Source organism: Sinohyriopsis cumingii, chromosome 12, assembly GCF_028554795.1.
Source record: "Sinohyriopsis cumingii isolate HCF-2022 chromosome 12, ASM2855479v2, whole genome shotgun sequence".
Taxonomy (NCBI): Eukaryota; Metazoa; Mollusca; class Bivalvia; order Unionida; family Unionidae; genus Sinohyriopsis; species Sinohyriopsis cumingii.
In genome coordinates this window covers 71,867,633-71,892,593 of record NC_142972.1, presented here as the reverse complement: position 1 = coordinate 71,892,593, position 24,961 = coordinate 71,867,633, and the positions used below count along the sequence as shown (strand labels likewise).

Sequence of the window (24,961 nt, the reverse complement as noted above, 5' to 3'; positions counted from 1 at the left end):
ACGACATTTTTATATAAAATATATTTTTCTAAATAACATGATTAAAGATTTTCCACTGGTGCATCAACGACTCTCATTCGACCACTACCACCTTCAAGTAACATGGCTTTATCGCTGAGTATGACCGCGATTGCTCTGTAGAAGGCACCACCACCTGGCGGGTTAGTAACACGAGCTCGAAAGTGTATATCAACGACAGACTGTTTGGACAAATCAAGATGTTTCAGTGAAAAATAATAAATCGGATATAATGTTGTAAAATCTAGTTGTGATATTTGCAAACCAGTATCTATATTTTGATCACGTCCCATGAATGACATTAAACGATGATATACACGCGCTACGTGATTTTGATCAAAATTTAACAATATCTTCAGCTGGTTCTTGATGTCCATTTATCCGCAAGGAAACTTCATTAACTCCAAGGTTGTCAAATATCATATGTGAAAATTCTTGACTATTCATCCGATTATTATTTTGCAGAGCAATAAAAATATGTCGCGGCGCAGACACACCTTACTGTGATGCTATATTCCATGTGAATAAACCATTAACATTACTTTGAACAGCATCTGTGGTTACTGTTAACCATGATAGCAATGATTTACCGCCTTGATCCATAAAAGAGAGTAATTTTTGTTCCTCAGTAATTGATGGAGTCATTACTGGCATCCACAATGAAAGTTTTGATATATTTACTTTACCATCAGCAACACCATCACCTCGCCAGATTGCATCATTATCATCACCTTTTCTTACTAGCACAACTGTATGTTTAGCTCCAAAGATGACCTTTCTAACATTTCTGCAAAATCCAAAGATGTGAGATAATGGAATTGCACATGAAAAATTTATATTATCTCCTAACAACACCGCTCGGCGTGTTGCAAACCCTAAGTTGTAAGTCGCGTTATCACCTCGTACAATATCAAAATTAGCAGCTGGTCTGGCTGCGTATTCAGGACCATCAGCAACTGGTTGTGGATCAACTGCAGTACCTACTGCTGTCCGTATTTTGGCATACCTGATATGATCAGCGTGGTCAGTAATATCCTTAGCAAACATCATTGTTGGACCGGCTGATCTTGCAAAGTCGTCAGAATATCTCGCTAGACCAATTATTGTTGTAGCTACATCGACATCCTTCTGAATTGATTCAATATTTTTTGCATCAATCATGTATGTGGCGCTATCAAACAACACCATAATCCCGCTGTTGACAAAACCAACACGTGCATTGATACCATATGGTGTATTAGCTACAACATTCGTTACAAGTCTACCTTCTACTTCAATAAACGCCTCAGCGGGCAAGAAATATCTACTTGTATCCTGAACCTGTAATTCGATTCTCCCCTGCTGATTTGGTTGTGTTGCATCATAGGAATAAAACTGATAATCACGTACGATTCATACCTAAGGACAGGTGCCTCCATATCAAATGCTGTGTCTGATTCGCGCTTGAACATTTTTATTATAATTACCATTTTTCCAAATGGTGATCTAAATTATCGTCGACCGCTTCCTGCTATTAAATTTGCTGTTATATTTCTTTCTGCTTCTTCAGATAATTCAGCTAATTTTTGATTTGCAGCCTGATTTATTATGTTACTGACATCTGCTGGCATCACTTCAGTACTTGGTAATTTTACTGGTTGTGATCTTCGTCGCAATAATCGTGCTAGTCTTTCTTTGATTGCCGAGAAAGCCCTACCAGCAACATTGACAATTGCACTAGGAACTTTTTCACGAACAATATCAATAGTTTTCATCGATAATTGTTTTGCAACAGGTGCTGCTTTTGGAGCTATCCTTGTGAATAATCCCTGTACAACATTACCAAGTCCATCTCCGTAAATTGCTCTATAGATTGGTAATAGTGAGTTTACCGCTCTGACCTGCACGGGTTTACGACGATTATTATGTATGATCATCTTATTTTATTTACTATTTATCCAACAACTAGTCATCAACAAGTTCATCGATAAGTTCTCGGTAAACGCCGATATTCATGATACCGCCGCGAAATAATCGTTGGCAGATATCAGCTGTTTCATTAATTATTTCTGGTGAATTATTTCCAGCTCGTTTTCCTCCTATGAGAACCTCTAACCCTGACACGTCATTAATGATATTGTCAGGACGAATAAAATTATTTCCCAGACCACTACCAGTAGCTCCTTCTTCTGTTGTTTTCTTAAATAGTCTTAAGGGTGATTTTTTTTCTTTTACTTTTTTAAGTAGTTCCTCAGACCTCTCAAGTTCCGACATCAACCTTTGCTGCGGTGAAGAAGATTGTTGTTGTTCTATTTGTTGCAGAGGTGGAGGAAGTTGATACTGGGAGGATTTTTCTTGTTCTAGTTGTTTTATTTGCTCTCTATAAAGTCTTTTTACTTCTTCATCAAGATTTCTATATTCCAAATCATCATCTCTAGCTTGTCTTTTATTTCAATATACACGATATATCCATTTAATAAGATTATCATCATTTACTTTTTCATAACCGGGTTTTAAAATTTTAGATTTATTAAATATACTTATTAATATTTTTTCAGGTAATTCGTCTTTTTTAGTATTTCTAATATCTTCGACAAACCCTTCCTTAAATCTTGCAATTAATTCTACGTTTTCTTTTACTGGTTTAGGTTTAGGTGCAAGTTCTTTTCTCACGTCGGCGACTTCAGTACGAAGTTTTCCAATATCTTCAAGTATTTCCTCACCAACAGGTGGAGGTTGAACCGCAGCTATATCAATTGGAAGATCTCGTAATATCTTCTTTGTCTGTTTAGTTCTTCTTGCTATTTTTTCAGCTTGTTCTGCTGTTTGTTTTGATACCGGAAGAAGATCTTCTTTGATGACAGTTGTAACTTTTTCAGTAGCTGCAGTGACGGGTTTAAGCAGTTTTTTAGTGTCTTCTTCGTACTCAACTTGTGCTTCTTGCTGCGCTTGTAGGTTTTTTCTGAATGAGTCTCTGACAGGAAGAAATTTTTTAATTGCTTCTAATCGTTCTCGTGCTATTCTTGCAGTATGAGATTCTGGATGTACCATTATTTTTTAATATAACAATTTTTTAATTAATAGCAGCAGAGAGGGCGCCTACCAATGTTGGTCGTCCAGTAGAGGAAACAAAAAATAAATAAACACGTAGAGTACTTTAATATGGAATTTTTAGATAGTTTAAAGAGAAAGAAAAAGTTAATAATGATGCTGATTCTACAATAAGTAACACTTAAAAGTATTTTTTAAACAAATTATTATTCAAAGAACAACGGCCTTTCCAAATCAATAGAACACTTGTTGACATAAACAGCATCATTTTTCAACACTGGATCTCCGATTGAAATTCCTGTGTGATGTCACAAAGTTGGCTTGTATTAGGTAAGACGGTGCAATTTTACAAGGTTTTCATATAAATTGTGTCAGTTATACTACTAAGCATTCCAGTTTTTGGATATTCAGGCGAAGGGATGAATACTGGATGCAGAAATTCTAGAATTACTATAATGTATTTGTGACCGGATATTTGCATGATTTGATTTGGAACAGTAGACTTAGCCAAATTTTATTTAGAGTTGGAACTACATGACATAAGAAGAAACATTAGCTCATTCGAGTTATTTTACCGTGAATAAAATGTTGTGGTGGATAACTTTCTGTCATTTGGGAGACCGGCATATTTCCACATCATTTCTAAACAGAGGTAAGTGTATTTGCTCCAGTGAGTTAACATTTAAATACCACGCTTGTCATTAAATAGGGTCCCTATTATGGGTATCCTCCTTGTCACCCAGTCCTCTATCCACTGAGCGATACCCTCAATTTTATTTATAAATAAGTCCATGTGGGGTTAAGTTAGCCCTATTCCGACAGACTTAACCTTTTTCCCCGAATGCCCCACGAGCAATCGATTCGAAAAATGGCCTCCAAAATATTTATACTACTAGTATTAAAAAAATGCCAGAAGGTGGGATGATGAAAATTCCCAGGGTCGCAGCCTATGAGTAAAGAAAATACTGCGCAGGAATTTTGTGAGATTGTCTGGACTAATCGGAATCACATAAATTGATATGTTAACATGTTGACATATCAAACATATTAAACTGTACACACTATATGTATAGTGTGCCAGCTATGTGATAAATAGATTTTACTGCTCAAAATAGCTTTATTTTTTTTTACTTTTTGGAAAGGACGTGTTTCATTTCAAGTCATCACCTACAAGTAGGTACCTATTTTCGAGGCTGTACATCTTCACGGCAATCTTTATAGAAGTATTAGATAGTATATTCATTTAGCATTAAGACAGATTATTATCGAATATATGCTAAGTGGTACCATAAAACAGCAAAACATAATTTGAAAAAATATCATTTTAACCATTGACCTGCACTATACTTCACTCAGATATCATCAGTATCAATATTTCTGAAGTTATTTTTGCAGAGACAATAAAGTAAACGAATTCAATTGAACAATAAAGCAGCACTGGAATAGTGACTTTGTATATTCATGATAAGAGACAAGCAAGTTTACATGTACCACTACCACGATGCTGCTTAACACTTTTAAAAGGTCACCAGAATAGGTTTCCTATATGTTCCCACGATATAGCTGTTATGGCTAAATATGGATTTACTCAATGGATATAAAATAAAGGTTCATTCAACGTGTTAAAGTATAGGTTTTCATTAATGGTTAACATTTATAGTAATAATTACATGCATCTTGATAACATGTGGCTATGAACGTGGACGCTTTATTATTTGTTAATACTATACTATAGGGCTTGTATCTAAAGAAGATCTGCACTAAGAACGGTTTCAAAAAAGAAGCAACTTCATACTTCAGAACATGGAGTCAATATTTAAACCCGCAACAATTACTTGTTCGATCCAAATACATCTATTATTTTGCGAACTTTTTATGACCTTTTAATTGCATATTTTTTATCTCAACATATAGTAATGTTGGGATGTTACATACAACTAATAGAATGCTATTTAGGGCACCTAGATGTAGGTGTTGAAAATAATCAATGAGTTTAAAAAAAAAATACAAGATTTAGATGACTTCATTAAATGCCTAAAATAATACACTGAAGTCAAGCTATTCAGCAATCATTTAAAATAGTGTTTAAGATGATAAATGGAACAAGTGAAATAGATCTGCTAGATAATGTTTTTTTTTATTATATAATTATTAGTATTTGTAGTAGTAGTAGTAGTTGTTGTGGTAGTAGTAGTAGTAGTAGTAGCAGCAGCAGCAGCAGCATACACGAGGGTTTATAACATTCATGTGAAAGTAAAACGCAAAACGAAAACCAAAGAAGATGCAGGCGATGTTTTTTTTACCTGTTGCACGCGACGGTTCCCATAAGGCTTAGTACTGTATTAAAATGGGCTCTACCACAACTCCACGACGAATATGGCCAATAACAAGCACAGACCACTCTTTTTCAGCATGTATTGAATGTATATTGTTGAGTTTTATGTCGATTCGAAAATGAATTTCACCGTTCTGGTGGCCTAAATGGTTAGATCATCTACCTCGGATGCGGGAGGGTCGCGATTTCGAACCCTGGCCAAGTCATATCAAAGACTTTATAAAAAAATGGTACTCGCAGCTGCCTCGCTTGGCTCTCAGCATTAAGAGGTTAGTGTTAGGACTGGTCGGACTGGTGTCAGGATAATGTGACTGGGTGGGACATCATGCTACATGTCTGCGGCATGATGCCAAAGTGCTAGACATCACTATAAACTGCCACACTGCAGACATCGTAGCGATATGACTAAAATTGTTAAAGCTACGTTTGAAAAATCGAGACAACACAAACACAAAGTGAATTTCACAGTGTTAGCAGGCAAGGTCATATACATACATACATACATACATATATTTCAGGTTATATATATATATATATATATATATATATATATATATATATATATATATATATATATATATATATATATATATATATATATATATTATTCTTCGTAAGGTTCGGATCTAGCCTAGGTAGAATTTATTTTTCTGTATAAATTGAGAACCATGCCAAGTGCCAACATTCACAGATTGCGTGCCACAGTAGAAAAACCCAAGATCAAAAAATAAAAATATACCCGACAAGGGAAAAGTCCTCTCCGATTAGGGATAGGTTTTATTACAAAACATGCCACAAAATGTATCAAATATGCATTGTGCAGCTAAACATTTATGCAATACGCTCACAAGCAAGTGACATGTAAAAACAAAAAAGGCATGCTAACAATAACACAAAGTTCATCCTGGGGCTGAAGAACAAGTTCCGACACAGTCGCCATGTGCACGCAATACGCGGTACGAACGTGGAGCGTATGCAAAGATTTGCTTTGGAAATTATTACTTCCCCTCTATGAAGCATATACTGACTTTGAGGCTGGCATTTAGCAAAATTAAGAAACAGATCAAAGGTTAAATAGTTAAATACATATGGAAAATAGTTAAATATTTACTTAAATATTTCTGCTTAAACAATCAAAATGAAGATTTCTGTACTCGACGAATCACGGCCATAACAAGCTGGGAAAGAAATTACAACTGCCTTTAGGAAATCTTCAAACTAGAAGAGAGTGGAATGAAGAATGAACAGAGAAAATTTCGAGAGAACAAAGGATTCATTTTTTTTTTACATTTAAAAGGTATATATTTTACTAGAATAACACAAATACTTGCATGAATTTTTCAATGCTATTGAACCATATTTGAAGAAAATCGCCAGTAGAAACAATTGGCAAATTGACACTGCTAGATTTACCGTATGTATTCGTATATAAGTGGAATCAAACTGTAAATAAAATAGATCATGATCTGCTGTACCATAATGCAATTGCAAATCAAGGTCTATGTTGTTTGTTCTACTGATTACTCTTAACAAACTCTCAGACCTATATATGCCGGCGCATTATGCGACGGCAGATCTAGGTCTGTGCTGTTTGCAGGTGGACTCGTCTTATAAGCAAGTTAACGCGGTTATGATCTGTGTTGCGTTTGCATGCAGCAAAATTGCACATTTTAATGATCATGTGACATCAGATCCACATATCGTCCATTAGTATCAACACAGATTATTTTTTTTTTGGGGGGGGTAGGTTGATTTATCGGACTACTGAACAGCCTAGGAGAGAACAATTAAGTACAGACATTTGTACCATAGAACCAGAAATATCAACATAATAGGAAAAGGTAACATGGATAATAGAATAAATACACATTTTGCTGTGTTATGTTTGTTTGACGCATTTGGATGTTTTTAATATTTAATAGGTCTTTGCGGGCAAGAAAATTTTGTATGGTTTTAGAACTTGTAAAATCATTTTAAATTTATGGTGCTTTGAATCATGTAGATCAGAAATTATTTAGTACTAAATGCATGGAAATATTTTGACGGTATTTGACAGTCATAATGGTGAAGATTTTGGCAGCCAAGTTACAGTATTCTTACTATGTATGGATGTCGTAATTATCTACCGATAAAACATGTCTTGAATGATGTCAACCTGGTATACAGTCAGATTACAGCATTGCATATGACAGATATACAGAGTGCTGGAACCTGTGCGAATGTTTTCTATTTTCGTTAATATCTTCAGATGAAATTTTAGTATTTCATTCAGATTCTGCGACTTATTTTAGCGGGGTGGTGTCTTTTTTATTTAAACAAATACGCATGTAGTATTACATTTTATTATTTTTTCTTTAAATCTCAAAACGTCCAAACTCACTTAAGGGAAATTAAGACAACTCAGGTACACATGTTGTGAACTCACAGTTAGGAGGACACCATTCTCGTAAAGAAGCAACAAAATAGGACTAAAATCTATTTGTTGATATACAACGGAAGCTGAAAATGTGAGCATACTTAACTGCGTTTGTATTTTGGAATTATATGCAAGATATACGTTTAAAAACTATCACTGCTTGTCCAAATACAGATTTCAAGGGAATAAATTCAACATATTAATGGATAATGAATTAAAGTGCTGAGTTAATTCTTGTATACTTATAACGTATGGTATACAAAATAAAATCGACTTGCGTCATCTGTTTTTCAGTCTTCAATAATCGGCGCATTTGGAAGAGATCTGCATTCACCCTGCGGATGCTGGATGGTCCAAGTGTTTGTCTGTGCATGTCTGTTGGTCTTTAGCTCTGGATAGTTCTTTGATCTTTTGTGTCGTCTGGTCTGAACAGAGTCGTCGATGTTCGCAGATTCGGATTTCTTTGGTGATCGAACTGACTTTTCATCTTCCCATGGAAGTACCTTTTTACCACTGAAATGAAATAAAACTAAACTAGATGTTTATTTTGTAGACGTTAATTATTCGAAACTTATATATAGTACGATGTGATGTTTATTCCAGGTTTTGGATATCACAACTAAAGTAGTTTATAACAATTCAAGTATCTGCCTTATATATATTTGCAAAATAATTTCACATTGTACGAAACATAACTATGTTTTGAGGTAAACATTTTGACTTACATTAATAGTTTTGTTTGCCCTTTTATCTTTTCTTAGTATTTATGGTCAAATTTTTCAAGTTTAAACGGATTTTGATTATTTACATAAGTTTTTGTGATGCATTTGCGTTGAATCGGCATGCAAATACAAGCCCGAAGTTCAGACTGGTTTCAGACAATTGTTCAGGATATCAGTTAGACTCATAAATATCAGTACACCCGTCTATATTTCGATGCATATTCAGCATAAAAGTTGTGTTGAAAATTCTAAGATTGTTTTGAAGATAAATTCGAAACACATTTTTAAACACACAGTTATCGTAAAGGCCTAATTATGCCTCAAAAATTGCTCAATATTTATTTTTTATTTCGTGTCTTGTATTTATTAAATTCTATAAATGCGCTGCACAATTACGTGACTAGAAATATTAGAAAATGTTTTTCAAGAGATCATATAAATCGACGGTGAAAAGGCATAAATATTCTCTGTTAATTATATCCTTCCTGTTTCTTTTGTTCCCCATCTCAACTGTCAGGATGATTCATCCAGACAAGATATGGATGAAATTTATTCATCATGGTCGCCAGCCAAACAAAGCCGATTTCGGCTACAATTCGTGGATAAATTACCAAAGGCTGATATATCCAAAATTAGTGTTGTACGAGATTTGAAATTTGCTATAAATACATTTCAGCCCCAACATGATCACATGACAGAACATTTGCTACCGTTAGTTACCTCTTGCAATATGCAGGATGGCTAATCGGACCTATTTTAAGAGTACATGTTAATTGGCCTATTCTAAGAGTACATGTTAATTGGCATATTCTAAGATTACATATTAATTCCGTCACGTCTGATAAAATGTGTTTCGGTAACTGTAATAAATATTCTGCTTTTAGTAAATAAATTCGAAGGCAATAGTGAACTTTGATGGCCCAAGTGTTTTAGACTGTCGATCGCGTAGGCACTAGTCACCAAATATAGCCTCACATCATCCAGCTCAAGGGCAACACATTTGTCTACCGCCCTCAGATGTTATCTCTACATGTTTTGGTTAACCATATTCAGCCAGAAAAAATAAATTAACAAAGAAAAATAAACTGACATCCATGACTTTGATAAGCAGATTGTTGTCGAGATCTCATCAAGAACACAAGCTCGTCACACAAAGGCACTAGTTCTACTCTATTAGTATTACACTGAAAAGGCATTAGTTTTACTCTATTGGCCTTACACTGAAAAGACACTAGCTCTACTCTATTGGCATTACACCATAGATGATAAAAACGTTTTTTTTGTTTTTTATTTTACCTCGAAAAACACGTTTTTTACGTTTTTTACTTTTTTGCGTTTTTTATATTTGGTACTTCCATTTTTTTATCATCGGCCATACAGGTTATTATATGGAGGAAACCATAGAGTGGTCAGATCAGTCAGATGGTGATAACGACACTGAGTGAAAAAAAATTTCAATGTTATCTGGACTACGGTTTAAAACTTTTGACATTTTTTCATATTTGTATCACTGAAACTTTAAAACTGGCATGTAGCGTGTATATAAGTAAAATATTGATTTTTGTATTGCCTAAAAACTACTGGAACGTTTTTTTTTTTTATCTTTTTTTATTTATTGAGAAAAAAATGCGTTTTTTTACGTTTTTTATTTTAATTTTAACGTTTTTAACATCTATGCATTACACTGAAATGGCACTAGTCCTACTCTATTGTCATAATACTAAAATGGTACTAGTTCTACTCTATTGGCATTACACTGAAATGGTATTAGTTCTACTCTATTAGCATTAAACCGAAATGGCACTAGTTCTACTCTGTTGGGATTAGACTGACATGGCACTAGTTCTGCTCTGTTGGCATTACACTGAAATGACACTAGTTCTACTCTATTGGCATTACATTGAACTGGCACTTGTTCTACACAACTGTCATTACACTGAAAAAAAAAATAATATAGAATTTATCAACTTATACTGACTGCATGTAACGCTTTATAAGGAATGTAATGAAATTTAAAACCTATTTCTTTTAACATAACAAAGACAATAAATAAATAAATAAATTTAAAAAATGGCATGCAGATAGATGTACCTTCGTAAGTAGCAAACAAAGCAAAAGGTCAGACTGATGGTCACCACCACAGTGAGAAGCACCAAGACGATAGTTAAGGGCGTGCTGATGTCATTTACGTCCCTCCCTGGATGAAGAAAAATAATTTGCATATGTTCATCTGGAGCATGCACATACGCACATGCGCATTCAATATATTTTAGAAGGCAAGCTACAAAGCTTGAGATAAATCACTCTGGAAAGATTTTTAAAAGTGACTCGGTCCGTTATATCAAAATATCTTTTGATATATAAATCGATAGAAATTGCTGTTCCACACGAATACATACATACATACATACATACATACATACATACATACATACATACATACATACATACATACATGCATACATATATACATGCATGCATACATACATAATAATAATAATGAGGACTTTATATAGCGCCTAATCTTTAGAAGCTCTAAGCGCTTTACAACATTAGACAACACCTATAAAATAAAAAACATATAATAATATTATTGTAAAAACAAACACCATGAAATTAGAAAAAAACATTAAAAAATAAATAAAAAAAACATGCTGAGAATATTTAAGGTAGGAAACATTATTAGATCTTTAAGTTTGTTCTTGCTGTCGAAATAAGTGAGTTTTGAGAGCCCTCTTGAATGGGATCACTGTCTTTACTTCTAAGTTCAGTAGGCAATTCATTCCACGTTGATGGGCCTTGGTATGCAAAAGAACGCTGTCCATATGACTTTGTTTTCATAGTGGGAATGATGAGTATACGATTGTCAGAAGAGGAACGTAAGTATCTTGCTGGTGTGTACACATGGGTGAGATCGGATAGGTATGTTGGACTAGAGTCTGTCAGTGAAATGTAGCACAGAGAACAAATTTTGTGTTTGATTCTGGATCGAATTGGTAGCCAGTGTAGGGTACAGAGCAGCGGGGAGATGTGCTCTGATCGTGGTACTCTAAGTATGATCCGAGCAACTGTGTTTTGAACTTTTTGAAGTTTCTGGAGTTGATATTGAGATGAACCAGACAGAATTGAGTTACAATAGTCCAGTCTTGAAAGTATTAATGAACACACAAGTGTTTTAGTGGCATCAACTAAAAGATATTTGCGAATTGAGCTGATGCGTCTCAGCTCAAGATATGCAGCCTTGCATATGTTCATGACATGTTGGTGCAATGTGAGAGTACTGTCCAGAGTAACACCTAGGTTTCGTACTGATTGTGTGAATTTAATGTTGGCATTGCTGATATTTATTGTTTGGGGTAAAGGACGTGATACATCCATACATACACACATACATACATACATACATACATACATAACTAAATATTGTACAACGACTGTATCCAGAGTTTTTCTTCAAACAGTGTGTATCATTACATATTATTTATTTATTTATGAGAAATCAGCAATATGATATTCTAAATAACACGCTGCATACATATTTCTGGCACACTCTACGTGCCATTTTGTAAAACAACTTTACCAAAAAGTTTGACTAAAAATGATAAACCACTGGTAGGCATACCCTATATATCGATGCAGGCTTTGAAATTCCTCTGTTGAAAAATCATTTTAATTTAATATCAGTAATATGTAAAATAATAGTGAGCTATTTGGGTGGGGTGGGTGCTATGTGAATATTAATTACCGTACTGACATCTGTCTCCATGATAACCGTCTTGGCATTTACATCCAGGCATCCCACTAACGTCTACACACGATCCACCATTTTGGCAGTCAACCGAACAAACTGCTGCAAAACGATGTTAAAAGTAAACTTTCAAACAAACAACATATACTGCAAACACTAGATGATTTAATACCTAATGATTTGGCAGTGTAGCGATGTGAAACACATTGCGGAAGTCAGCTTTAAGGTGACAGTGTTACAGTGGTCAGGTCCACTAGATAAGGGGACATAACCTAGCGACTAGTATCAAAGGCAAAGGTAATGTGGCCTGTTGCCGAGTGCTCAAGCTAAATAACATCATTTACCCATAGTCCTACTGCGAGATCTAATGGACACCGATAAGAAACCAGGTTCTATTGACCTTGTAGAAACCATTCAAATCACACCTATCAATTTTTATGAGAGTGATACTCGTCATTCGGAGCATGTCAAAGTAATGATTACCCGCCCACACGACATGTAACTTAAAAAGAGCACTGGGAATTCCAAAGGTCACCAAAACAGTATCTGTCAGATTTCCACCAAGGACAGTGGAAATTTGGTTTGAATCAATTGTTCAAGTGCATTAAGCTGTTTGTTCTGTTTTGTTTTTCTTACTGAGTTCAAAGTGGGTCAGAGATAGATTAAAATTGCGTTGAGAGTTTATTCTTTTTTATCATCCCAAACACAAGGCTGGGGGCCTTAGATTTACCGTTAGCTGTTTAAGACTCAGAGTGGAGAAAAACCACGAAGTTGGTGTATAACCAGAATAAATGTGTCTAAAGTTTTTGAGAGAGATTTGTTTTCAGAGGTTGATTCAATTTTTTTAAATTTTGTTTTTTAAACGACAGTTACGTTTTATATGACATGTGCATACTTTGGACAGCTGGAAAGGCTTTGCTACCATATGGCTTCTAAACAATTCGGTGATAATTCGTTGTTCAGTTTTCAAATTAACTTGGAAAATAGGAACTATGTACGGAAGACGATCGATGCATTTGAACACAGGGACATAATAGAAAATGTCTTGGTCATATAGCCAGCTGAATTATGATCAAAGGATTTATTTGTATTTTATATGCATAACGTAGACTTAAAAAAAGGATGACCTTCGTTGTACGGATTATCCTCATATATATGCGTTTAAGCCATGTACATTGATGTAAGCATACATAGGATTTATTTACTGTGTGATAAACTGGAATTACTTACGTATGGTGCATGAACCGGCACCAGCGTCCCTCCATCCCGGACAACATTCTTCGATCTCGTGATACCGAGTGACATAACGCTCGGCAGGTGTATAGCATGTGTGAACTCTAGAACGAGATGAAAGTCAAAGCATCAAGAAGTGATATGGTCTGTACCTAAAATACTGATTTATTTTCACACTTCTCTTATAAATATGTTGACTTCTGTTTCGAAACTTTAGAGTAGAATTAGTCTCTTACAGCTATCAATTGATAATTTTTATTAGGAAAAATCTTGATAACAGAAATTAACCACTTGGCTATGGTGCAGGAAGCAATATAATGGCCTACGCGTGTTTTTGTAAAGTATTTCACCAGACATATACTTACACGTACACACACGTACACACACACACACACACACACACACACACATTACAACATTAGACATCACCTATAAGATAAAAAAACAACATATAATGATATGATTACAAAAACAAACACCATGAAATTAGAAAACATTAAAAAACAAGCTGAAAATATTTAAGTTAGGAAACGTTATTATGTCTTTAAGTTTGTTCTTGTAGTCGAAATAAGTGAGTTTTGAGAGCTTTCTTGAATGTGATCACTGTGTCTTTGTGTCGAAGTTCAGTGGGCAATTCACTCCACGTTGCTGGGCCCTGGTATGCAAAAGAACGCTGTCCATATGACTTTGTTTTCATAGTGGGAATAATGAGTATACGATTGTCAGAAGACGAGCGTAAGTATCTTGCTGTTGTATGCACATGGGTGAGATCGGATAGGTATGTTGGACTAGAGTCCGACAGTGAAACGTAGCACAGAGAACAATTTATGTGTTTGATTCTGGATCGAATGGATAGCCAATGTAGGGTACAGATCAGTGGGGAGGTGTGCTCTGATCGTGGTACTCTAAGTATAATCCAAGCAGCTGAGTTTTGAACTTTTTGAAGTTTCTGGAGTTGATATTGAGATGAACCAGACAGAATTGAGTTACAATGGCCCAGTCTGGAAAGTACTAATGAACACACAAGTATGTTGTGGCATCAACTGAAAGATATTTGCGAATGGAGCTGATGCGTCTCAGCTCAAGATATGCAGCCTTGCATATGTTCATGACATGTTGGTGCAATGTGAGAGTACTGTCCAGAGTAACACCTAGGTTTCGTACTGATTGTGTGAATTTAATGTTGGTGTTGCTGATATTTATTGTTTGAGGTAAAGGATGTGAATGAGAAAGTCTTTGTGTTGTGATCAGAATGGCCTCAGTTTTATCATCATTCATCTGCAGCTTGTTACATCTCATCCATGATTTCACATCAGAAATGCACCTCTCTACACCTTGGATGGTAGCATCAACTTCAGTTGGGTGGCTACATTTGTATATTTGGGTGTCATCAGCGTACAATTGGTGAGACACTGGATGATGATCTATGACACTTGAGAGCGAGTGAGTGTACAGAATTAAGAGAACAGGTCCAAGAACAGATCCCTGTGGAACACCACAACATAGATCAACTGGGCTGGAGTGTATTCCATTTGCAGATACAATTTGTGTCCTGTTGACCAAGTAGGACTTGAACCACAGTAATGCTGTATCATGAATGCCAAATACATGATGGAGACGGTGAAGTAATATATTATGGTCTATTGTGTCAAATGTTGCAGACAAATCAAGGAGGGTGCGGACTGTAATCTTTCCGCTATCCAACGCAGAGAGAATGTCATTAACTACTTTTAGAAGAGTAGTTTCAGTACTGTGGCAAGGGCGATGTGCAGATTGTACAGTGCTAAAAGACTGTTTGAATTCAGATGAGATACAAGCTGGGATAGAACAACCTTTTCTAAGATTTTTTATATGAATGGGAGATTAGAAACTGGACGGTAGTTCTTTAAATCGTTATCGTCTAGTGTTGGTTTCTTCAGCAGAGACTTTACAATGGCAGTTTTGAAAAATAATGGGAATTCCCCTGATGAGAGAGAGGTATTAATAACATCAGTTAGTGAAGGCAATACTGGATCTAAGCACTCAAGCAGCAATGATGTTAGAATTGGATCAAGTTCACATGACTTTGGTGCACTCTTCATCACGATTGTACGTACGAAATCCATAGAGACAGGTTCAAATGCTGCTAATGGTTGCCGCTCGAATTCTGTATCCCAACTGTATGGTGACGACGAGTCAATTGAAATTGTGGTGTCAAGCTTATCTCTAATGGTTTGTACTTTGTCATGAAAGAAATCTGCAAACATGTCCGGAAGGTCGACTGGAGAGAAGGTAATTGGAAGTGGTGTAGATTTGTTCCTTGACATTAGCTTGTTAGTAATCTCGAAGTAGTGTAGTGGGCTGATTTCGCTGCATGGACTATATTTGTGATATTCTTCTTAGAGGTTTCATAGATTTGCTTATGAATAGTGAGTATGGTGGAAAGCCAAAGCCTCTTAGCTATACGGTGGTCTCTTTTAGCAGTGCGAAGCTGGTCCCTAACACTGATATACCATGCAGAACACGTTTGAATTGGTACTCTGCACTTGGTAGCTGGTGCATGTTTGTCAAGGAATGAACGCAGGCAGTTATCGAGTTGTTCTGCGGTAGGAGGTAAGCAAATTGCTAAGTTAGCTTGGATGTCGTGCATTAGTTTGGTTATATTTATCATACGGAGGTTTCTATTAGTAGAAGATAAAGGTGGAGGGTTAGGTGATCTTATGCAAGGTCAAGGGATACCAGGGAGGACCGTAGAATGTTATCATCAGGTCTATAAAGAATCCAGTCTAAAATGTGACCATGTTTATGGATGGGCTGGTTAACTGACTGTTTGAGGTTGAACATATTAATGGAATATATGAGTTTTTATGCATCTGAGTTTCTGGGACAGTCAAAGTGAAAGCTGAAATCTCCAAGAATTACCAGGTTGCCACCTATCGAATTTTCATAGTCCAGGAGATTCGGAAACTGCTCCAAAAAGAGAGAGTCAGCCAGCTTGTTTTTTCTACTAGGAGGAGGGTGGTATAGGCAGAAAAATGGATTGACCTTTGCTCCAGTGTGAGTGTGGTTTGGACTAGTTCAAACGATGTGTGGTCGAAATTGAATGTTGTGGTGTGGTTAAGACGTTTTATCATGGTGTTCTTTGTGATGACAGCAATTCCACCTCCGAGAGAATTACGGGGGAACGACTTGATGGAGTAACCAGTGTGTGTTAGATCCGCACACATGGGCTCATCGCCTAATCTTTCTAGCCATGTTTCTGTCAGGAAAAATAGGTCAATATTCTGGTCGTTTATAAAATTAACTATTTCTGTGCGCTTTTCCGGTGGTCCTACTGACTGGGCATTGAATAATGCAATACGCAGAGGTATCTCCTGGATAGGTGACACAAAGGTTGACGAATTACTATGGATTTGAATTAGGTTATCTAAATTAACGGTCGATTTTTTTATAAATTGTTGAGCCGAAATATGGGAGATAACTGGAATTCTTCTTCCTGTTCTACGCCGGCCAGCTTTGAAACAACGTTTCTTCTTTCGCTTCTGTTTACATTTAGGTAATGATGAATGAAGTCCCAGTTCGTTTAGTCTAGAGCACAATGTAGTGTGGAGAGCCAAAGAGTGATCATTTAAAGCAATTAATGAGAGTCCATCATAGCATAAACGGGCTGACTGGCGAGTATCACGTGATGGCGGTTTGTTCAAAAACCATGGAGCAAGACAGCTGAGAAAAAGTATAATTGTTCTCATTTTCAAAACAAGGAAATGAAGAAACACATACAAATTTAACAGCCAATACATAATGAACACAATAACGTAGACGAAAACAGGCTACAAGCACAAATATCATGAAAACGGCAATAAAAAACGGAACAGCTGCTTCAAGCCGGTTAAGCGATAGCGGCCATCTTTGTTTTCCACGGTGTTATTGTTAAGTTCGCACAAATATATATATATTCTGTATGGCGTCATCAGTATAATTACTGAAATACATTTCTGAAAGGATGCAAAATTTTGTAGCGATAATTTCTCTGTACATTCCGTCGGGGTCAGCATGAAACTTAAACATTAAGTTGGACGTGTGAGCTAGGCTCGCCATAAATTGTTGACTGCGGGGGGATGGAATCTGCTCTGTTTGGGGCATGATTTGAATTTTGATTAGGACTCGCGTGTGTAACGGTTAAGAGCTAGATAGAGTTCAGTGTTAACACAAGGTCAATAGCGGTAACATGACAAGAGTTGAGACGAACCCGGGAAATTTATAGAAGGTCGTGGGCCATTTGAAACAGGTGTCAAAAATGATATTTTCCAGAACGGTTACTAACAAAGGCGGACTAGAGAGGATTATTCTAATTTGTATGGAAGTGATACAAAAATTTGGCGGTTAAAATAGTAATCCTGATTGACTAAGCAAAACGATGGTGTGTGTATTCCCAGACGGAATTCATTATTTTAAAATAATCCCCCTCGTGAAATTTATCAGGATAGGTTTCTGAGGTGAGCTGGATTTTAGCCCCGAGAAATGTAAAATGTGATTATAAGCTGTCTAAGCACAAGCAAGGAACACGAAAGGATATACTCGACTTTATGGGAGGTGTGAATCGCGAATAAAGCACAATGCTAGTCTCAATTACATGCAGTGTGTTCATTGATGTAAATGTGTAATTGAAAGTTGAATTTGTTCATTTTATATTCATAATTCAATTTTTCATTGACTTCAGAAATTATGCATGTTATATGATTTATGTGTTGCAAGAATGTCATGCAATATTTCGTTATATGAATGAATTCGGATTTAGTTGTTTTGTATGTAATACAGATCATGTAGTATGTGATTTCATGCATTTCTTCTGATACAAACTGTCTGGAGCTATCTGTCTTAAATGATTTGTCTCATTTATGCTGAAACTGAGTTTGTTTTCTTTGTCTGAAAATGCACGTCAATGAATCGCTTCTTAGCAAAATAACGTGGTTAAGACAGGAGTGAACTCCATTAATTCACGTGTACTTAAGTTGTGAAAACGCTTCAAACGAGACTCGAGGGACATGTGCCGACTAGCATACTTCATATGGAAATTTATAGCCACAGCGGGACAGTAACAGCGTCTGAGAGGTTTAATTATATCATGCTTTCAGCTGGAATGTGAAAGCATCCTCAAAGACATACATTCACATTAATAAGTTGTGAGTGTATACTAGGTTGTGAAATTACCATAGCTAGTTACGTTGAATTTCGATAGGCGATATCTGACGCAAAAGAGAGTAAGAATATTGGTTGATCACAGGAGAAGAAAACCTGGCACGTATTAAGTTTGGGTACAGTAACACGGTGGTAAATCATCTTCTCAATAACAATAACCAAAAGACCATATGGAGTAGGCGAGTTCACTCATCATCTCCTCCTCCTGATATTTTCCATGAGAAAAAGACAAAAATATAAAAGATAAATGAAATTGAGAAAGAAAATATGTTTCACGAATAGTTGTACATGTTTATATGAATATTTGTATAGGTATAGTTGTATAGGTATAATTGTATAGGTGGGATTTTGTATTAGTGTAAATTTGATTGAGTTGCTTGTAATCTTCGAATAGGTGGGGCTTTTTTTAGTGCAGATTTGAAAGAGTTTCTTGTAATCTTCGAAAAGATATCTTTTTCTGATCTATTTATTTGCCTTTGGAGTGATCAACACCAGCTAATCTCTCAACCATAAATATTTTGATAAAATACAGGATAATGTAAGTACATAACGGAAAGCTACATTAGTATATATACTTGCTATTTCAATACCAGAACTGCTTCAAATGATAATGATAATATGAGAGTTTCTATGGACCAAGGTTCAAATGCATTTGGTAATTGTTTGCATGATTTGTTTAATGGAACCTGCTTGAGAAACAGGTAATTGTAGGCCTTTTAGGGATTTGCAAATTTATCTACACAGGCCCTCGCGGACGCAATGTGTGTTGTATATTATATTTTACTTTTTAGGGATTGGCAAATTTATCTACACAGGCCCTCGCGGACGCAATGTGTGTTGTATATTATATTTTACTTTTTAGGGATTGGCAAATTTATCTACACAGGCCCTCGTGGACGCAATGTGTGTTGTATATTATATTTTACTTTTTAGGGATTGGCAAATTTATCTACACAGGCCCTCGTGGACGCAATGTGTGTTGTATATTATATTTTACTTTTTAGGGATTGGCAAATTTATCTACACAGGCCCTCGCGGACGCAATGTGTGTTGTATATTATATTTTACTTTTTAGGGATTGGCAAATTTATCTACACAGGCCCTCGCGGACGCAATGTGTGTTGTATATTATATTTTACTTTTTAGGGATTGGCAAATTTATTTACACAGGCCCTCGCGGACGCAATGTGTGTTGTATATTATATTTTACTTTTTAGGGATTGGCAAATTTATCTACACAGGCCCTCGTGGACGCAATGTGTGTTGTATATTATATTTTACTTTTTAGGGATTGGCAAATTTATCTACACAGTCCCTCGTGGACGCAATGTGTGTTGTATATTATATTTTACTTTTTAGGGATTGGCAAATTTATCTACAAGTCCCTCGTGGACGCAATGTGTGTTGTATATTATATTTTACTTTTTGATAGCACTGCGACATTACTCTCCGAGTTGTATGTCCATGATATTGCAGCTGATTCTTCTCATTCACCATTAGAGCTTGCTTTAAAATCTGGATAGAGTGTCAGATACGGGAGGTTGCAGGTTAAAACCCCGGCCGAGTCATATCAAAGACTGATATAAAAGGTTCTAGCAGCTGTCTCGCTTGGCGCTCAGCAAAAGAGGTTTGTGTTAGGACTGGTCGTCCTGGTGTCAGGATAATGTGACTGGGTGCGATATCATGCTACATGTCTGCGGCATGATGCTTCGGTACTAGACATCACTATAAACCGCCACACTGCAGACATCATAGCGATATGATTGAAAAGTTGTTAAAGCTACGTTATAAATCCAACACACACACACACACACACACACACACACACAGAGATTTGGCATTATTTAACACTTCCTTTGTACTTTCTTTCCTTTTTTACGACAGACGGGTATGCCAGTGACCATTATGACATTATTCACAACCCCCAACCGAACACTAGATCTGTAGCAGCTGAGTCATTTGATATTTTGGTGGCAAACGTATGTAGCCTATTCTTCTGGATCCGTCCCTCAGAATCGTACTTTCTTTTATTTTTTCATCGCGCCGTACCCGCTAGTCGTTTCCTGTTTTATTTTACTCTTTGTCCCAATGATTGCACGTGAGAGTTGACCAGTTGGTATTATTATTGTTTTTGTTATCATTATTATTATTATTATTATTATTATTAGTAGTAGTAGTAGTAGTAGTAGTAGTATTAGCAACAACAACATCGTTAGTAGTTGTTGTTAATGTAGTAATAGTATTAGGAGTAGTCGTGGTTGTTGTTGTAATAGTAGCAGTAGTAGTAGTCAGAAAATCGGAACATAACCACTCCTTTCTGTGAAGACAATGTCATAACTCATACATGTTTTCCAAGGTCTTTTCGTATCGTTCCTTTTAAATAAATATGTCAATATTGTAACATAAAACATCGATATTAAAATCATATTTTGCTGTAATTACTGAAAATTGTGATAGATTCTTTACCCGTATTTGGTAAATAAAAAGACTTAGCCGAGAGAAAAAAGTGTGTGTGTGTGTGTGTGTGTGTGTGTGTGTGTTCGTAGTTAACCCTCAGTGTCAGTTAATGACAGCTATCTTCTTTTGTACTCATCTATCGGTCTCTTTTACCTGTATTTGCACACAGCCTTCAGTCCATGTGCTATTTTACCTGTATGTTGTACACCGCCTCCAGTCCATGTGCTATTTTACCTGTATTTTGTACACCGTCTCCAGTCCATGTGTCCGCAACTGGTAGTATACCTTTCAGGGCAGATAAATGCTCGACTATAGCTCATCAGCTGTTCCTCCGCTTTCTGTCGTGTGCATACATGCCTAGAGGAAGTGACAAAAGTGAGATTTGCCGCTTTTAGTATTTCCTTTTGTCATTATTCGCATCTCTCGGTTCATCCATCCATCCATCCATCCATCCATCCATTCACCCATTATCTATCTATCTATCTCCAGTTTCCGAGATTGCTTCAGCGACGCTGGGATTTATCCCCAATTTCCGAGATTGCTTCAGCGATGCTGGGATCATAGATTTGCATTTAAATGATTCTATTGTTACTGGAAATAAACATCACCACTTTCCTTCCTCCTAAGCATTTGCTTTAGACCACTCCAGTGGCCTTCTGGATAGAGCGTCCGACTCGGATGCGGGAGGTCGTGGGTTCGAACCCGTGCCGAGTCATACCAAAGTCTTATACAAATGGTACTAACAGCTGCCTCGCGAGGCGCTCAGGATTTAGAGGTTAGTGTTAGGACTGTTCGGCCTGGTTTGAGGATAATGTAACGTGGTGGGACATAGCAGCGATAAGACTGTTAAAGTTACGATAAAAATCCAAATATCACACACACACACACACACACACACACACACACCTCTAAACATTTGGTTGGAAATATAACCATAAAGCAAATTAGCTACAGCTAGAAACATAAAGCGTGAAGAAAAATAGATTGGTGTCAGTACATTACAAAGGTGAATGTGGTTAAAAAGGGAGAAATATTTATGTAAAATGAGAATAAAAGCAAATAAAGGTAGTTTGTTGAGTGAATAAAAGCCAAAGTGATAGACAACATAATTCGGAGGCAGTGCCGGATTTAGACATGCCCTATTTGGTAAGTGTTAACATTGAATAAGGCTGTGTAACAGCTGAATTTTGTAAATGTTTTGCTAATTATTACAATGTAAATTGTATAATTTATATAAAATGTATTGCGTAGATAAAACTAGTGAATAGGTTATGCAAAATAATCACGAGTTAAATTATTACTTAAATATAAATTATAATGAAACTTTAACAAATTAATACAGACTCTGAAATTTTGAGAGGCCCCTTCAGCCTGTGAGGCTCTAACCTGTAGATTGTTTAGCTTATGCCTAAATCTGGTCATATTAGGAGATTAATAAGTCCGAAACCTAATACCATATAACTTGTTTTGGGGCAGATATCTATGTATCTTTCATTAATATTACGTCTAAACTGTATTACACAGTTCGGTTACTTATAGAATTTAATTAAAACTAAGAACTTAAATATGCCTTACCCAATCAACGCTAAACATCCGGGTACAAATAAGCACATCAAATGAACTTCCCTTAGCATCTGAACAGCTTTCATTTTTGTCAAAGCATAAAATGAATCAAACTAAAACCAGGCGAACATGATCTGGTTCTCGAGTATTAGAGATTCCGGTTGGTCAACAAGGACTGATCTTAAATTCTAACAATGTGTGATAAGTTAACCTGTAATCATTGTGTTTATATCAGAGGCTACCTAACTACATTCGAAATCAATGTATCCTCAATGTTTATCTATACGGGAACAATGCAGTCTTTCTTGTGATATTCCTGTTGTAAGGTGGATACTATTGTACCGTTTGACCAGAACAAATCGAATATTTTGCCAACCCTCGCGGAATTATTTTAATCTCTAGCAAACAAACAAGTAGAGTGGACACGCATGAAAACTTTGTCATGGAAACTGTAAAAAAGCTGGGTTATTGATAGTTTTATGAATACTCTATCCGACAATACAAACTTAACAGAGAAATGTTATTACCGGTTTGTTTATTTAATTGACAGACTGAAAATATGAAGATCTGCATCAATAAAATTCCGACTTATTTCGAGTTAATTCTCATGTATACTGAACCCTCTCTTTAAAATATGGTACAGTTCGACATTTCAATTAAAGTATAACAGTGTAAAATTAATGATTATTCATTTACCAGAGACTTTCTACACCTTGGTATATCAAGTAGATATGCCTGTGCTTCGGGTCTGTGAATTTCATTGGATGCTAAGGCAAGTCACCGCATCCAACCAAATTAGGTTGTTCAAATTTGAACATTGTTCCTACGTGATCGAGCCAAGGGGATCAAGCAACTTGAATGGACTCATAAATAGGAAATTTTCCAGTGTCTGTCCGTGTTTTCACAAATACCTTTCACTCAAATACACCATTAATGGCTTCCCTCAGGTACATAGTCATACTTTCGATATTAAACTTACAAAGTATCATTATTAGATCGGTTGCAACCACTATTTACGGCGGATGAACAATGCACCAAGCTATTGGTTAGTTGGCATTATATACTAAGGCAGGCAACACATAACATGCAGTAGATGTCGCTAGTACAAAGCACCAATATCGATCGGACAAGGTGTAGATAGGGTTGTCGGAAACTTGGCTAGCACAGATGTCCAGTTCAGTGTTTACGTTAGTTACTTTGCACGTGACTCTATTTATAGAAGTTAGTATAATAATAATAATAATGGGGACTTTGTATAGCGCCTAATCTTTAGAAGCTCTAAGCGCTTTACAACATTAGACAACACCTATAAGATAAAAACATATATAATGATATGATTACAAACACAAACACCATAAAATTAGAAAACATAAAAACATGCTGAGAATATTTAAGGTAGGAAACATTATTAGGTCTTTAAGTTTGTTCTTGCAGTCGAAATAAGTGAGTTTTGAGAGCACTCTTGAATGTGATCACTGTCTTTGTGTCTAAGTTCAGTGGGTAATTCATTCCACGTTGCTGGGCCCTGGTATGCGAAAGAACGCAGTCCATATGACTTTGTTTTCATAGTGGGAATAATGAGTATACGATTGTCAGAAGAGGAGCTTAAGTATCTTGCTGGTGTGTACACATTGGTGAGCTCAAATAGGTATGTTGGACTAGAGTCTGTCAGTGAAACGTAGCACAGAGAACAAATTTTGTGTTTGATTCTGGATCGAATGGATAGCCAATGTAGGGTACAGATCAGTGGGGAGGTGTGCTCTGATCGTGGTACTCTAAGTATGATCCGAGCAGCTGTGTTTTGAACATTTTGGAGTAGATATTGAGATGAACCAGACAGAATTGAGTTACAATAATCCAGTCTTGAAGGTACTAATGAACACACAAGTGTTTTAGTAGCACTAACTGAAAGATATTTGCGAATGGAGCTGATGCGTCTCAGCTCAAGATATGCAGCCTTGCATATGTTCATGACATGTTGGTGCAATGTGAGAGCAATGTTCAAAGTAGCACCTAGGTTTCGTACTGATTGTGTGAATTTAATGTTGGTGTTGCTGATATTTATTGTTTGAGGTAAAGGATGTGAATGAGAAAGTCTTTGTGTTGTGATCGAATGGCCTCAGTTTTATCATCATTCATCTGCAGCTTGTTACATCTCATCCATGATTTCACATCAGAAATGCACCTCTCTACACCTTGGATGGTAGCATCAACTTCAGTTGGGTGGCTACATTTGTATATTTGGGTGTCATCAGCGTACA

General features: G+C 36.2%; 1 protein-coding gene across 1 annotated transcript; it reads right to left on the bottom strand.

The window, feature by feature from the left end:
• Positions 1-12,258: 12,258 nt before the first annotated feature.
• On the bottom strand, positions 12,259-22,786 carry LOC149786731 (multiple epidermal growth factor-like domains protein 11). Its single transcript, XM_089975968.1, has 4 exons — positions 22,713-22,786; positions 21,372-21,494; positions 13,500-13,606; positions 12,259-12,371 (listed from the first exon to the last, which is right to left on the bottom strand). The coding sequence occupies exons 1-4, from the start codon at positions 22,784-22,786 to the stop codon at positions 12,259-12,261; spliced, it is 417 nt and encodes a 138-aa protein (XP_089832094.1).
• Positions 22,787-24,961: the final 2,175 nt, after the last annotated feature.

Coding starts and splice junctions, on each gene's coding strand:
- LOC149786731 (XM_089975968.1), bottom strand. CDS start 22,786: ATGAAAGCTGTTCAGATGCTAAGGGAAGTTCATTTGATGTGCTTATTT. Junction 13,607..21,371: donor AGACGGTGTACAAAATACAG/GTAAAATAGCAC, acceptor ATCTCGTTCTAG/AGTTCACACATGCTATACAC. Junction 12,372..13,499: donor TGCCGGTTCATGCACCATAC/GTAAGTAATTCC, acceptor ATCGTTTTGCAG/CAGTTTGTTCGGTTGACTGC.